This window comes from Sardina pilchardus, chromosome 12, assembly GCF_963854185.1.
Source record: "Sardina pilchardus chromosome 12, fSarPil1.1, whole genome shotgun sequence".
NCBI lineage: Eukaryota > Metazoa > Chordata > Actinopteri > Clupeiformes > Clupeidae > Sardina > Sardina pilchardus.
The window spans coordinates 31,867,460-31,883,787 of record NC_085005.1 but is presented as its reverse complement, the minus strand read 5'-3'; the positions used below and the strand labels follow the sequence as shown (position 1 = coordinate 31,883,787).

At 49.7% G+C, this 16,328-nt stretch overlaps 1 protein-coding gene across 1 annotated transcript in view; it reads right to left on the bottom strand.

Moving 5' to 3' along the window:
- magl (MAX dimerization protein MGA-like) overlaps positions 1 to 16,328 on the bottom strand; it is a 31,281-nt gene that overhangs the window by 14,049 nt on the left and 904 nt on the right. Inside the window, exons 2-16 of the mRNA XM_062550328.1 lie at positions 13,667 to 14,625; positions 12,205 to 12,775; positions 11,522 to 11,699; positions 11,104 to 11,211; positions 9,835 to 9,933; positions 9,170 to 9,283; positions 8,514 to 8,810; positions 8,092 to 8,474; positions 6,495 to 6,807; positions 5,575 to 5,750; positions 4,841 to 4,993; positions 4,420 to 4,492; positions 1,892 to 2,295; positions 883 to 1,138; positions 202 to 459 (exon numbers count right to left, since the gene is read on the bottom strand). Of these exons, the coding sequence (XP_062406312.1) occupies positions 202 to 459; positions 883 to 1,138; positions 1,892 to 2,295; positions 4,420 to 4,492; positions 4,841 to 4,993; positions 5,575 to 5,750; positions 6,495 to 6,807; positions 8,092 to 8,474; positions 8,514 to 8,810; positions 9,170 to 9,283; positions 9,835 to 9,933; positions 11,104 to 11,211; positions 11,522 to 11,699; positions 12,205 to 12,775; positions 13,667 to 14,514 (4,231 nt within the window). The 5' untranslated portion in view covers positions 14,515 to 14,625. The remainder of the gene's footprint in view (positions 1 to 201; positions 460 to 882; positions 1,139 to 1,891; positions 2,296 to 4,419; positions 4,493 to 4,840; positions 4,994 to 5,574; positions 5,751 to 6,494; positions 6,808 to 8,091; positions 8,475 to 8,513; positions 8,811 to 9,169; positions 9,284 to 9,834; positions 9,934 to 11,103; positions 11,212 to 11,521; positions 11,700 to 12,204; positions 12,776 to 13,666; positions 14,626 to 16,328) is intronic.

The window sequence follows — 16,328 nt, the reverse complement described above, 5'->3', positions numbered from 1 at the left end:
CCCCTACACTAACGTTGAGCAGAACCGCTGGATCAGCTCTAGAACCAGCCCCTCATTTCATACAGCGCTGTGCAACTCAGTCACATCTTGGTTAATTGAATTGAATTGAACTGAACTGAATTGAACTGAATTCCCCGCTGTGTAATTCAGTTGAATTGGAGACCAGGCTTGTGGCTGTGTGATGAACCCCACTGAACTGACCTGGAGCAGAACCTGGGGTGAGTTTGGGCCTGATAACCTTGAGAGGCTTCAGGGGCACCAGCTGTATCAGCTGGCCGTTGGGCTGGCGGTAGAGAGCACCAGTCTGGGTGCTGCCCACCGGCTTCAACATGACCTGGGCGTGAGCCGCCAAACCGGAGGGGTCAAGGGTCGATGGGACAAGTGGCATGGTTCCGTCGGGGGTTCCAATGGGGATGTAGAGAAGTTGAGAGGCGCAAGGTTCCATTGGAGAAGCATCAGCTGAAACAAAACATTACCACAATCACACAGAGAGATCTATACAATATATGCAAAGCTAAACATAAATGAATCTAAATACTGCAGTTTCTGCAGTACTGCAGTTCTGTTGGCGGGAGAGGTCTATCTGAGGAAGCTATTCTGGGCAGCGTGATCAGAGTCGGTTCTGTTGGCGGGAAAGGAGGAGGTCTATCTGAGGAGAAATGCTTCTTGGCAGCTGCATTCCGGGCTGCATGATCAGACATCTGATTAAACTGAACTGGACCCAAATGACAACTCCACTCAGAGTGTTAGAACAGACAAACCTAAATAATGCAAAGCTGGAATCATTGCTTAGATTGCTGAAACAACATACACAACCAGTTTCTCTCAGTAGTTTCCCTCAGTGGTTAAATAATGACGGATGCTACACTGAGACCCACTCACCCAGTGGTTCAGGCTCTGCTCTCTCCTCGACGGAGGCGTCTGGGGTTTGGGTGGACGCTGGGGTTTGGGTGGACGCTGTTGAGGAGCTCAGAGCCTCTGCGGCCTTTCTAGCCGCTGCCCTGAGCCTCTCTTCAGCCTTCGTCTCCGGTAAGGTCACCATCCGGCCCGTGACATACGCTGCAAGCCGATTGGCTGGATGCAGCGCTCCCATCCGACCCAGCATGAGTCTGGCTTTTGCGTAGTGTTTCCCGTTCACCTGAAACACACAAAACATCAGCTTCAGGAACACACCATGACCTGCCTGCCACGCACCAGAGCTGACCAACGCTGGACACGACTTGGTCAAGCCCTCTATGAGCAGTCTGAGCCGCTATAACCTGCTTCATTTAACTTGACTAGAATAAGAGACGGACACTGATCGTCCACTCAAACACTCAGGGCCGAGATTCTGTCCTCCTCTGGCTGGTAATGTTAAAATGCAAGCAGATCTAGTCATCAGGCCGTCTATTCACCTAAATGTGCCCATACAACAGTACAGATACAAATACACATTAGCGCGTATAGTCCTGACAGTACAGATACATATCATTCATATTAGTGCGTATGGTCCTGACAGTACAGATATTCACATTAGCACGTATGGTCCTGAGGAATATCGCCCCCAACAGTACAGATACATTTTCACATTAGCGCGTATAGTCCTACCAGTACAGATACATATAATTCATATTAGTGCGTATGGTCCTAACAATACAGATACATATTCACATTAGTGCGTATGTTCCTGAGGAATATCGCCCCCAACAGTACAGATACATATTCACATTAGTGCGCATGGTCCTGACAGTATAGATATTCATATTAGTGCATATGGTCCTGACAGTACAGATACATATTCACATTAGTGCGTATGGTCCTGACAGTACAGATATTCACATTAGCGTGTATGGTCCTGAGGAATATCGCCCACAACAGTACAGATACATGCACCTCGGCATTCAGCAATTACCTCAACCAGCCTGTTGGGGGAGCCGCAGGGCTTGAGCCTGAAGGCCTTGAGGTAGCCGGGCTTTGGGGGCTGAGACGGCTGGAGCTTCTGCTTCTTCTGCGGCTTGTCCTTCTCCTTCTCCTTGTCCGCGGCGTTTCCGTCGTCGCTGTCGTCGTCCACGTTGGAGATGCTGAGCTTGTAGGTGATGGTGGAGTTGTGCGGACCCCTCTGCTGGCTGGCGGAGAGCAAGCGGACGCGGTAGAAGCCCAGGCGGAAGGACGGCGTCAGCAGGTTGAGCTTCAGGCGCCGGTTGAGCGCGCTCAGGACCAGGCTGCGGTGCGGCTCCCAGTTGCACTCCGACACGATCTCCAGCAGCTTGGTGGGCTGCGCCTCCTGCTCGGCCTCCTGCTCCTGGGCCTGGGACACTGCAACACACAAAGCACACACACTCACACATACAGTAGAACACACACACTCACACATAAAGCACAAGCACTCACACACTAGACAAGCAGCCTGGTAGCCACTGCAACCGATAAAGTACACACGCTCACATAGAGCACACACACTCACACACTAGACAAGCAGCCTGGTAGCCACTGCAACACAAAGAACACACACTCACACATAGAGCACACACACTCAAACACTAGTCAAGCAGCATAGTAGCCACTGCAACACATAGAGCACACACACTCACACACTAGTCAAGCAGCATAGTAGCCACTGCAACACATAAAGCACACACACTCACACACTAGACAAGCAGCATAGTAGCCACTGCAACACATAAAGAACACACACACACACACACTAGACAAGCAGCCTGGTAGCCACTGCAACACACATAGCACACACACTCACTCATAGAACACACACACTCACACATAAAACACACACACACTCACACACTAGACAAGCAGCCTGGTAGCCACTGCAACACATAGAGCACACACACTCACACACTACACAAGCAGCCTGGTAGCCACTGCAACCGATAAAGCACACACACTCACACACTAGACAAGCAGCCTAGTAGCCACTGCAACACATAGAGCACACACACTCACACACTACACAAGCAGCCTGGTCGCCACTGCAACACACATAGCACACACACTCACTCATAGAACACACACACTCACACATAAAACACACACACACTCACACACTAGACAAGCAGCCTGGTAGCCACTGCAACACATAGAGCACACACACTCACACACTACACAAGCAGCCTGGTAGCCACTGCAACCGATAAAGCACACACACTCACACACTAGACAAGCAGCCTAGTAGCCACTGCAACACAGAGCACACACACTCACACACTAGACAAGCAGCCTAGTAGCCACTGCAACACATCTTTCAGATTAAGGGTCTGGCCACGAATAATGAAAATGGCCCAATTCAAGGGGCGGCATCAAGCATGCATTTGAAAATCTCACTGCACGCACTGAATAACACTACGACCAATGTTTACTCTGACTGATTCTGGACTTCGATGCAATTGGATAACACTACGACCAAAAAATGAAAGTTGTAGCACTGTCGTCATCAGTTTAACTCGCCCACACCTTTTTTGGCTACCCCCGATGGTTGAGGTAAACGTAACGTGCATCATTGCTCGTGGCCAGAGTATCTTGCGGACACAATTCAAATTGTGCTCTTGTGAGAGCTTTGGATTTCCAGGGTACTAGAAAAGCACTCAGGGAGCGCAAACCTCCTCCAAGCAAAAACATAACCGCCTTCTGGATCCAAACAGTGATACGGATCACTCCTACATTTTTTTATTTAATCGTTTCTTCCTTGGGTCATTTCAGACCTTCCCTGAAAATTTCATCGAAATCCATCCATAATTTTTTTACTTATTTTGCGAATAGACAGACAAACCCCGATGAAAACATAACCTCCTTGGCAGAAGTAATAAAGCAAACGCATTCACACGTATAGCAAACCCATTCACACGTATAGCAAACCCATTCACACGTATAGCTAACACATTCACACGTATAGCAAACCCATTCACACGTATAGCAAACCCATTCACACGTATAGCAAACCCATTCACACGTATAGCTAACACATTCACACGTATAGCAAACCCATTCACACGTATAGCAAACCCATTCACACGTATAGCTAACACATTCACACATATAGTAAACACATTCACACATACTGTAGAGCAAACGCATTCACACGTATAGCAAACCCATTCACACGTATAGCAAACACATTCACACATATAGTAAACACATTCACACATACTGTAGAGCAAACGCATTCACACGTATAGCAAACCCATTCACACGTATAGCTAACACATTCACACATATAGTAAACACATTCACACATACTGTAGAGCAAACGCATTCACACGTATAGCAAACCCATTCACACGTATAGCAAACACATTCACACATATAGTAAACACATTCACACATACTGTAGAGCAAACGCATTCACACATACTGTAGAGCAAACCCATTCACACATACTGTAGAGCTAACGCATTCATTCAAGTCAATGGTGTTGTGATGCCTCACCTTTCGTAGCCTTCTTGGAGGGTGCGGCGTCTAACCTGCCTGCAGACGTCTCGGGAGACTGATGAGCTTTCTCCTAGAGTAGGAGAACAAGGCAATCAACGCGTCACTAACAATGACACACGTTTATCACAATAACACACACTCAGTGTCTCACTTCTGCCCTGTTGCAAACACTGGACGTGGATTGTGCATTGCACCCGTGGCCGTGACATGTTGTTTGGAAACACACACACGCGCGCACACACACACACACCACACTTGAAAACACTGAGTGTCTCACTTTGGCACTGATGTAGTATAGCTGACATTGGACCAGATGTGCATGCTGGATGTAGCATGCTGTTGATGGAGCACACACACATGCAACAGACACACACACACACACACACACACACACACACTTGAGGACTGGTCACCTCACCTTTGCTCTGTCGGTCACTGCGACGGGTATGATGTGCATCTGGGGCGGCGGCTTGCTATTGATGGGGCGCACGCGCGCGCACGTCATCATGCTGTCAAAGTACATGTACACCGGACTGTCCTTCTCCACCTCGTCCACCCTACGACCACCACCCTGCAGAGCAAACACATCATCAATATGAGACCACCACCCTGCAGAGCAAACACATCATCAACATGAGACCACAGCAAAATATCACAGCAGGCCGGGACTAATATAACATGTGACCGGTACACACAACGTTTTTTACAGCGTATTCAGGGCACAGGCAGCTAGCGAATGCTGAAGTAATGTTTGCTTTATGTGACAACAAATGTTTTAGCTTAGAAACCGCATAACATCACTTGGCACGCCTTTAAGGACATAAGGTAACTCATGCAGTCAGACAAGTTAAAGGCCGTAGTGCAGGCTAACAACTACTGTTGATTAATGGGTAAATAAAACACTCAAGGTGTTGTCAAAGGCCAGTTTTTGTTGTTTTTGGTATTTGATGGAATTTTAACGGAATTCGGTTGATGAAAGAAGAATCATTGCAAACCTCTGTAAAATAGTATACTTTTGCGTATTATATTCAAATACAATGGATAACCAGTTTGAATGAGTACTGTAGTACCAACAAGCTAATAATGCAAATTTGTTGGAAAATGAACCTGCAATACGGCCTTTAATGTTCCAGACACATCCCCGCTCCTTACCCGGGGCTGGGGTTTGCTGGCTGGTTTGGGGGGCGCTGGGAGGGAGCGGTCTGTGTTGACACGCTGCCTCTCAGGCTGGTGCAGGGGCTCAGGGTCCGCCCCGCTCAATATGCCCCCCCACAGCGCACGCACACGCTGGCCTGGGGGCGGCCGGGGGCTCTTAGCGTCAGAGATGGCTGTACAGGGGGGGGGGGGGGAGAGATGGTTAGATGGTTATTTATAAGCTCAAGTTTACTGCTTAAAGAGACCCTATGCGATCGCTCGTAAGGAACAAGAAGAACCACGCTTGCCATTTATATATTTATATATAGCCTATGTATAAATATACAGGCTAAAGCTGTAGGGGAAGCTCTGCAGAGAAATATGCAAGCATAAAACGAGCGAAAACGAAACCGGAGATGAAATCGCCAATCCTGCATAGTTTCTCTTTAAGTGTTGTAACATATAATCACACCTAATAGGAATAGGTTAAAAGGCTGATTTGGGTCTTTAAAGACAGTGAAATTGGTTCTCATGGTGTGTGTGTGTGTACTGTATGTTGGATTGGGTAAGAAGAAAACTATGGTCATTGTGTGTTAATGAATACAAGGCTGGAATGGATCCATCTCTCTCTCTCTCTCTCTCTCTCTCTCTCTCTCTCTCTCTCTCTCTCTCTCTACTATCCTATCTGTGTTCCCTCTATCTGTGTGACCGTCCTATCTGTGTCCTTTCTTTTGTGCTTATGAAGTCTAATTCTGATTGTGTATTTCCACACCTCCTCACATCTGGAGACTTACGGTAGGCCAGTAACTTCATCACATCTGGAGACTTACGGTAGGCCAGTAACTTCATCACATCTGCAGACTTACGGTAGGCCAGTAACTTCATCACATCTGCAGACTTACGGTAGGCCAGTAACTTCATCACATCTGCAGACTTACGGTAGGCCAGTAACTTGGGCTCCTCGTGGGTGGTGTTCTGCGGGCGCGGTTTCCTCCACCCCTGGGCGGCGGGTTTGGCGTTGTCCTGGGCGGCGGGGGTGGCGCTGCTCTCGGGGTGGTGCGGCCTCATGAGCAGCACGCGGTGCCTGAAGCAGGCGCACTCCAACATGCACTGGGGCCGGCGGCAGTGTGTGGGGCCCCGCGGCTCCCTCTGCAGGCTGAGGCACACACACCCCAGCCTGCAGCAGTCCCTCTGGCACGGCCCCAGCACGTCCGCCGTCGTCCAGCCCACACGCTCCGCCTTCACCGAGCCCTGAGGGGACACGGGGAGCCAATCAACGAGGAGATCACCAATGACACAGGACACAGAGAGCCAATCAACGAGGAGATCACCAATGACACAGGACACAGAGAGCCAATCAACGAGGAGATCACCAATGACACAGGACACAGAGAGCCAATCAACGAGGAGATCATCAATGACAGGACAGACTCACCCTGCAGTCACACACGCTACAAGAGACAGCGACAAAACGACAGGCTGCCGTTCATTTTCAATGGGAGTAGGCTTTTGCCAGAGACAAGCGACAAGCTTGCCGCTGTCGCGAGCAAGGCGGGGCTAAAATAGACAAGCAGGCTATTTTATGCAAATGTTGAGCGAAGCGACAAAGCGACTGTCAATCGGAGTGAAGGCAGCGTGACGTTCCTTGTTTGAAAGTAAAGTTGAAATTTTTATCCAAGATGGCGGAGCTAACTAATCGAAGGCAGTATTTCTGTACTAACAAGTAAGTTCAGGGTTTGTTGCCTTATATTTTGCCACTTCTTGTGAGGAATATGAACTTTAAAATCCAAAAAGCCAGGTTTTGTAACCAAAAAATATATCTGAAGGTATGTAGGAGCTATCGGTCAGCCACGTAGCAATCGTTAGCCGTCAATCACTCGCGAATCACCTCCCCACTCAACGGCAAGTTGGTGGAGTTGTCGCTGTCTCTTGTAGCGTGTGTGACTGTAGGGTAATGAGGCACATCTTTATAGTCCTGTGCAGAACACAGCAGTAGCTGAGGACTCTAGATAAATACGGGTGCAACATGAAGCCTGAGAAAATCTGGAGTCATGACTCCATTATCTAAAAAGGAAAAGGAAAGCGCAAGTGTGAATAAAAAAGACACTTTGACAGAGTCCTCTGAGCCCCCCCCCCCCCATCACTCTCCCTTAATGCATTACTGTAGTGCCCCCCATTACTCTCCCATAATTCATTACTGTAGTGTCCCCCCATCACTCTCCCATAATGCATTACTGTAGTGCCCCCCATTACTCTCCCATAATTCATTACTGTAGTGCCCCATCACTCTCCCACAATGCATTACTGTAGTGTCCCCCATCACTCTCCCATGATGCATCACTGTAGTGTCCCCCCATCACAGTCCCATGATGCCTCACTGTAGTGCCCCCGCCCCCCCCCCCATCACAGTCCCATGATGCCTCACCTGTGCGGTGAGGAGCACCCCCCCCCCCCCCCATCACAGTCCCATGATGCCTCACCTGTGCGGTGAGGAGCACCCCCCCCCCCCCCCATCACTGTCCCATGATGCCTCACCTGTGCGGTGAGGAGCACCCCCAGGGCGACGGTGGCCCTCTGCGTGGTGACGTGGGTGCCGGCGTGTCCCCTGCAGAACGCGTGCCTCTCTAAAGCCTGCAGGTGGCGCTGTGGCGCCGTGAAGCCCACGTAGCGGCCGATGCCCACCAGACTGGCGTCGCGCTTCAGCAGCAGCGACTTCCCGCCGCCGCCGGGCAGCACTCTGGGGGCCAGCGACGCCACGCCCTTCGTGTGAGTCACGCCAGGCGACATGCCGCCCGGAATGGGGCTGTGTGTGGGCGCGGGCATCACGGGCACCGCCACCTGGCGAGGACTCGGGCCGGGTTTGGGACTCGGCTTGGCATCGCTGGTGCCAGCTGGCCACGTGAGACTGTGAGTGGGCGCTTTGGGCCTGGTGTTGGTGCTGGTGTTGGTGTTGGCACTGGTGCTGGTGCTGGGGTGGCTCTTGAGGACGCTGTCGAGGGTGCCAGTGGTGCTGGGGGCGTGGCTCTTGAGGACGCTGTCGAGGGTGCCAGTGGTGCTGGGGGCGTGGCTCTTGAGGACGCTGTCGAGGGTGCGCACGTAGCTGCTGCTGTGGGAGGGCAGGCTGTAGGCCACTCCGGCGGAGAGGGACGAGAAGGCGTCGGCCCGCGCGCTGATGCTCTGGCCCTCACTCTCCAGATACTCGTCCAGCAGCGAGCTGCTGAACGCAGACGGCACCTTCACCTTCACCGCCCTCTCTGGACACACACACACACACACACACACGAACACCACACAGAGTTAGGTACATGCAAAATACAGACAGCCCCAACATCTGAAACACACACACTCATCACACACAGCATGACGCACACAGTTCTTTAAATACACACCGTATGAAGAAACATCCCACACACACACACACACATACACACAGTAGATAACACTACAAAGATAACACTAACACAACTACTTTTTGAACACATCCATCATAACACACACACCAGCGCACTGCAAACACATCACCATGAGACACACCAGTGTGTGTGTGTGTTTGTGTCTGTGTGTGACGCTTTTCTTTTCAAGATTTCCTGCTTGCAGCAACGGGCCGACTCACCTTGTGGTGGTCCAGGGGGGAGGTCTGCAGAGCTGCTGTATTTGTCTCTCCAGCCTTTTATCTTAGTGAGGTCATTGGTCTTCCCTGTGCGCGAAACAAATGGAATGGTCCCTTCTGCACAGAATGGGGTCACAGAAAAACAAACAATCAGCTTCCGGGTTGCCATATCAACTTCCAGGTCAAACAGACCAAATAAATCTCCCATAATAGATGACAACATTAAAAACAAAACTTTATATTGGCGTCTGTTGGTGGGGAACTCAGTCGTGATGCTGACTGAATGCCATCTAGCCTGCTGATGCTTCATTACACTAAAGTAATTGCGCAATTGAAACTCTCGGCAGTCCAATCAAGACACTCGCCAGTGTTTTATTCCATTATCAGCATGACTGGACATCTATATACTGTATATATATTCACACAAGTAGCCACCTGATGTCCTCTTTCAGCCTCTCCATACATTGCACTATACATGGACTATCCATACAATACATTTGCAGTCTATCAATTATTTTGGCATACAAACTGAAAAGCCATACTTTTGCAATGTAAACTGACTATCCATATACATTTGGACTATCCATACCAGGACTGGCTATGACTAACTAGTTCTCCGCTGCACCCACCAGAAGAGAGCAGTGGGGTGACATGAGATGCGTACTGACCTGCACAGGATTGTGGGTAGGGGGGCAGGGGCAGGGCCACGCCCAGGTACTGCAGGTCTATGGCCACCTCAGGACCCACCAGATGCAGCTTCAGGCCCACTGGAGGGAGAGAACAGAAGCACAAATTAAGCTCTTCCACTCGTGGCATGGGACTGATGATGTGCTGGTTCAATAAATACAATATGGGTGCCTCTCATTTGGGCTTTTATATGTCCTCCCTCGCTCCTCAGGCCTCAATCCTCGATCCTCACTGATCTACATAAAGAATGATGGGGGGGAAACAATGGGATAGACTATCCAGTGTTAGTTATAGATCAGTGGGAACGCCCCTCGAGGATCGAGGAGGCATGTTGGGGAGGCACCCAATGTCGAAGACAAAGGCACAATCTACAATCCTGGTGAAACGTGGTTGACATTTGAACATTTGCATTGAGGATAGAGAAAGCGCTGCACACTCTGATGATCTGCAGAAGGCCTCAGGCTGAAACTTTATCATGAATAATATCCTCCATAAGGAGCCAGAGCGTGCGCTCTGTTTGAACAACAGTCTTTGGTGTGCGCTTCACTTGAACTCAACAGCCATTCAAATTACAGAAGCACCGGTGTGGAATTTGAGGGCCGATAACCATAACCGATATTTTTTAGTTTATTATGGTCGATATAGATACAATAACTGATAATAGTACTCTTAAAAAAAAAATTGTGAAAAGTGAATTGGGGACGGCATTTAATAAGAATCATTTAATTGCAGTAATCACCAATGATAGACAGAACTTACAATAGTCCTCAATGGTACAGCTTTTAACAAAAACAACAATAGGCTAGGCCTATTTGTGTTCTTAAAGTGAACCTGACGTCAGTGAGTTGCAAGTGAGTGGCCAGTACAGCACTATGGGTCCATAAAATCATGGACCTCCCCTTTAAATCAGCCTGAAGAGGAACAGCACTATACGTCTATAAAATCATGGACCTCCCCTTTAAATCAGCCTGAAGGCCTGCGGAGGAACAGCACTATGGGTCCATAAAATCATGGATTATACCTTTCATCAGCACAACACTATGGATAGATTACCAAGTGGATATTCCATTCATCATGTAGGCAGAAAAACAACATATGAGCCCAGACAATGAGTAGCGGATATGTGTGTGTATGTGCAAGCAGTTTCTTGGAGCAGAATCCCGAGAATGGCCTTGATATTCTTTGGGCCTCTCTGCATCATCCTGTATGTGTGTGTGTGTGTGTGTGTGTGTGTGTGTGTGTGTGCTCACCCTGTTGCAGAGCAGGATGGATGACCTGTCTGTGTTTGTAGGAGCCCAGATCCAACAGCAACGCCTTCTGCAGCTGCACAATACTCTCCTGCTGGACCTCTGGACCTTCTACACACACACACACACACACACACACACAGACACACAGACACACAGACACACAGACACACAGACACAGACACAGACACAGACACACACACACACACACACACACACACACACACACACACACACACACACACACACACACACACACACACACACACACACACACACACACACACACACACACACACACACACACAAAATAAAAGTGTGTGGGCAACAGGGGAGGAAGATGTCGATGGACGATGGAGGAAGAACAGGCCTGACAGGCTTTGGTCAGGAGGCTACACGGAGAGCAGGGGGTCGGTTCTACCTTCAGTGACTTCCTCAGGTTCTGTTGCCCTGGTCACCACCTGGACCGGCAGGACAGGGGGGCAGTTAGTCGGAGGTGACGGGGGTGGCGGCGGCGACGGGGGTGGCGGGGGCAACGGAGGCGGTGAGGGCAGCGGAGGCGGCTGCCTCTTCAAAGGCACGTGGGTATCGTGAGAATCCTGCAGACAACACACACCCGCACATGATCAAGGACGAGTCTCAGAGAATCGTGTAGTACACCATTACAACTTCAGTAAATAAACAGGCTAGTGAGCCTGTCATGCGCAAAAGAGGAATCATGAATCGCCAGAGGAAGTGTTGAGAAGACCGACAGACTAAACCACGGGGTCAAGATCAGCAAGCGCATACAGACGTCGGTCGTGTCATTTTGTTTTGGTTTCTTTTGTATTAAATCTTCAGTTGTTCTAGGTATCTGGTAGATGACCGTCAAGTGAGCATCATGTTTTATAATAATCCACCAGACACTTTTACTCTAAGAGCAAATGTTGGAGGCTAGTTGTGAAAAGAAGAAATCACAGGAATAGTTTTTGACTTAATCGACAGAACAGAATGCATAAAAATCTAAACATAGGAACTCATAGGAATGCAAGAGAAACGAGTAACTTTTGCACAATCCTGCTATTCTCACAAGCTTTGGAGAGCTTTGGAGTCTCTGCCCCTTACCTTGCTGGAGAACGAGACGAACAGCATGCCCTCGACGTCATCCACAGCTAGCTCACAGGCCACTGGGGCCGCGGGTTCTGCAGGCTCTGCAGCCGGTTCTGTGACTGTGTTAGAACTCCTGGCGTGCTTGCCGCTGGCGCTGCTCTTGCCCCTGTGGGGGGGTATCTTGCCCCTGTGGGGGGGTATCTTGCCCCTGTGGGGGGGTATCTTTGGCGTTCTCAGAGAGGTCAGCGGAGGCCTTTTAATGACCCGCGGCGTTGAGGTGAAGGGGCGTGCGGACGCTTTGGAAGCAGTGGCGCGCGGTTTCAGCTTGGCTGGGACGTGCCTCTTCGGGAGCGGAGCGCTGAGGGGGGCTTTTGGAGGCCACTCGCTGGACTCGTCGTCCCCGTACTGACTGGACTCCTCGTCGTCCGTGCAGAACATCTCCTCGGTGCAGTCCAGGCCTCCCGACAGCCGCGAGGAGGAGTCGTCGCGTGACGAGCGCTCCGAGAGGTGCATCCTCTTCTTCAGCACTGGAGACGCGCCGACTCCAAACTCGTCAGAGGTGGGGAGGGACGAACGCTTTTTAGCCCTGGGGAGGTCAGGAGAGAGAGGCCCGTTTAACCAAACACACAACACACACTACTATCAGAGTCAGGCATCGCGGGTTCAGAAAGAAAGTCCTGCCATGTATTCGTTCTGCCTGTGTGCTTAACAATACCACTAATTTGATAACCTAGCGGGCAACTAATAAGGATTAGCTGGTAAATGACTGAATCAAATATGTGGCAGGAATTAGTGTTACTTCCTGAATCCGGGATGTACACTATTCTTGAATTTCCCCTTAGGGATCAATAAAGTATCTATCTATCTATCGATCTATCTATTACACATCAGTGGATTAGCACTCTTTAATATCAGTGAAGTGGATTAAAGGAACATGTCTAGCCTATAGCTAAAAGGGGGCTGCAGCCTGCAGGCCAACTGGACTAACCCACTTCCAGTAAATTATGTTGCGCTACGCTAGGCTAGGCTAATGGTGTCGGACTGGGTTATTGCATACAGAAAAGAGAAGAGGATGTGTCTTCTAATCTAACCTCTAACCTACCTACTCTAGGGGAATATGGCACATAAGCTCATCTCCCAAAAAGGTGACATGTGCATTTAAAGTGAATAGAATGTCTGCATTAGTTCACATGCTTAAAAAGTGAACAGCATGTTTGTATCAGCTGCCTGCCGCTACGACAACAAGCCAACTCACTATCTAGCCACCACCCATTGCATATCATGTGGGGATTTAGCTCTGTTTTACGTTGTTTAAATAACATAGGTTTTGTTTTGCTTAGCTTCAGAGGCAGCAGTTGTTGCTATGAGAGACGTGCTCATGGCACAGGAAGCGTGACTCTGAAGTGAGTCCCGCCCTCATTCCTGATGCAACGGTCTGATTTGTTGTGCTTGTGTGTTGCATGGCGACCCCTCTTACCACTTGTTGCCTTTGGCCTGCTGGTTATCGGGGGAGGGAGACACGCTGGGCTCATGAGCGCCCCCAGGTGGTGACTGCACGAGCTCGCCCGGCTGCATCCCGTCGTGGCGGAACTGGCTGGCGAACGGGTTGTGCTTGATCTTCAGCTTGATGAGCTGCGGGTTCTGGTAGCACGAGACGGCGTAGAACTCCGTCTGCGGGAACACGAAGGTCTGCGTCTCGGGGCCGTCGAGGTCGACGGCGCTCCTCCCGTAGGGGTCAAAGGGCACCACGTGAAGCCGCGGGACGTAGCGGTGGTTGGAGTGCAGCACCACGAGCCCGTCGTCGTTCCGCAGGTTGCTGGTCAGCTTGACCGCGCGGAACACCACCGGGTTGTCCATCCACACCGAGCCCATGGTGGGCGACGAGGGGTGTGTGTAGACGCGGCCGCCCGTGGCGTGCGCCTCTCCCGGACCGCCCGGCACGCGGCCCTCCACGGTCCAGCGGTAGCGCTGCTCGTCCACCAGCTGGAAGTCCATGACCAGGAAGTAGAGGCCGCGGGGGGCCAGCCCGGTCAGACGGTAGCGGCAGAACGGGAACATGCGGCGGCCCTTCCTGGTCAGGAGCATCTCCGTCTCGATGCCGCGAAACTCCTGCCACACGGCGTCGTTGTCCAGCATGACGCGGACCGCGCTGTCCGTGTCCACGTCCGAGGGCCAGAGAGCGCCGCGTCGGTCGGCCATCTTAGATTTGGGAGCGGACGGAGCTCCGTGGTCGTCACGGCGCTGTGCAGCCGTGCGTGGCGTAGCAGAGAGGAAGGATGAGAGGCGGACGTCCTGCTCCTCTTCCTCATCCCCGGAGCCAGTCATGCCACACTGGGGCTGTGGGCAGCGGAGTGGGTTTAGTGGAGCTGCAATGCTGCACACAGCTTCAGCTCTGGCCTGCTGATCTGAGGTCCTGAGCGGTGCTGGTGACTCATTCTGGAAGACCAGAGAGGAAAGATACAAGATTAAAAAAGTTATTCATGAAAACCGGTTTACAGAAATGTCAGATAACAGTTTTGACCAAATGCCTACATGACTTTGTTACACATACAATGTGTAGACTGGTTGTCTGCATTGTGCAGTTAAGCACTACAAATAGCATGAATCAAGGTTAAAGGGATAGTTCGGATTTTAAGACACGAAGTTGTATGGGTTCCCTGTCAGCAACGTAGTGCATCAGCACTGACTTACCCCCGACAGCGTCCTGTGAGCCGAGATCCAGCCGGTTTTAGATCGTTTTTGATGCTGAAGAAAGTAGTCCGGCAAGTTTCTGGGGTGACGAAAGTAAAGTGTTTTTCTTCTCAAAACCATATGCGTTCAACAGAGTGATATATTTGCACCACAAAAACGTTGTCCAGGAAAAATTCAAACCTCGTTATCACTTACTTATTTTTCGCGATTCCTATCACTGCGCGCTACTGACAGCTGGACAACGTTTTTGTGGTGCAAATATATCACTCTGTTGAACGCATATGGTTTTGAGAAGAAAAACACTTTACTTTCGTGACCCCAGAAACTTGCTGAAGAAAATAGTCCGGCATCAAAAACGATCAAAAACCGGCTGGATCTCGGCTCACAGGACGCTGTCGGGGGTAAGTCAGTGCTGATGCACTACGTTGCTGACAGGGAACCCATACAACTTCGTGTCTTAAAATCCGAACTATCCCTTTAAGTGGAAATGCACAGTTGCACACACACTTATGCAAAGGCATGGTGTGGCAAATGCTGAATACTACGCCACAATTACATACTATGCTGAATACTACGCCACAATTAAATATCCAACACTACGCTGAATACTACGCCACAATTAAATATCCAACACTACGCTGAATACTAGAGGCCAGGAGGAGTCATTGGAAGATATTTTTGTGTGTCGAGAGAATAGATACAGACGGTTAGAAGGTTGCCGCCCCCTCTGTGGGGGAAAACATGCTAACATCACACATGAAAGTTAATGGGCTAACTCGCTAGCAGAAAACAAATGTTTTCCCCCACGGGGGATGTTTCAGCCATGGTTAACACGGTAACTGGGGGCGGTAACCACGATTATGACGAGATGCCGTCTGTATGTATGTGCTGTAAATGTACTACACTGTGCACTCATTTTACTAAATAGTGGTCTCATTTTACTACATTGTTTGCACAATTTAGTATACTGCGGTCATTTAACTAACTTGTGTGCACGTTTTAATTAATATTAATATCATTTAACTAAATTGTGCTCTAAATTTAGGAAATTGTGCACACATTTGACTAAAGTGTGAACTCAATATAGAACAATTTAGCAAACTGAGCTCACTAATTAGTAAAACTGGCGCATAATTGACAAATTTGTGCACACGATTTACTAAATTGAGAACACTATTTAGTAAAATGTTATTAAAATGAGCGAATATCTTGCGATGACCTCTCTAGGGTTTCGTATAGTGTAGGCTACATATGTTTAACGTCATTTCTTGGTCCAATTTGTGGGGCCCCAACATCACTGGAACCATATAACTGCCGTTCTTGTGCCATTTTCATTGGCGAGCAGATGTAACAATGAAATTGGGAAAGAACTTGCTATAAGCGTATAACAACATGTAAACATGATTTTTGTCCTAATTTGCCTTGACCCCGAGGCTCATTTAAGTGTA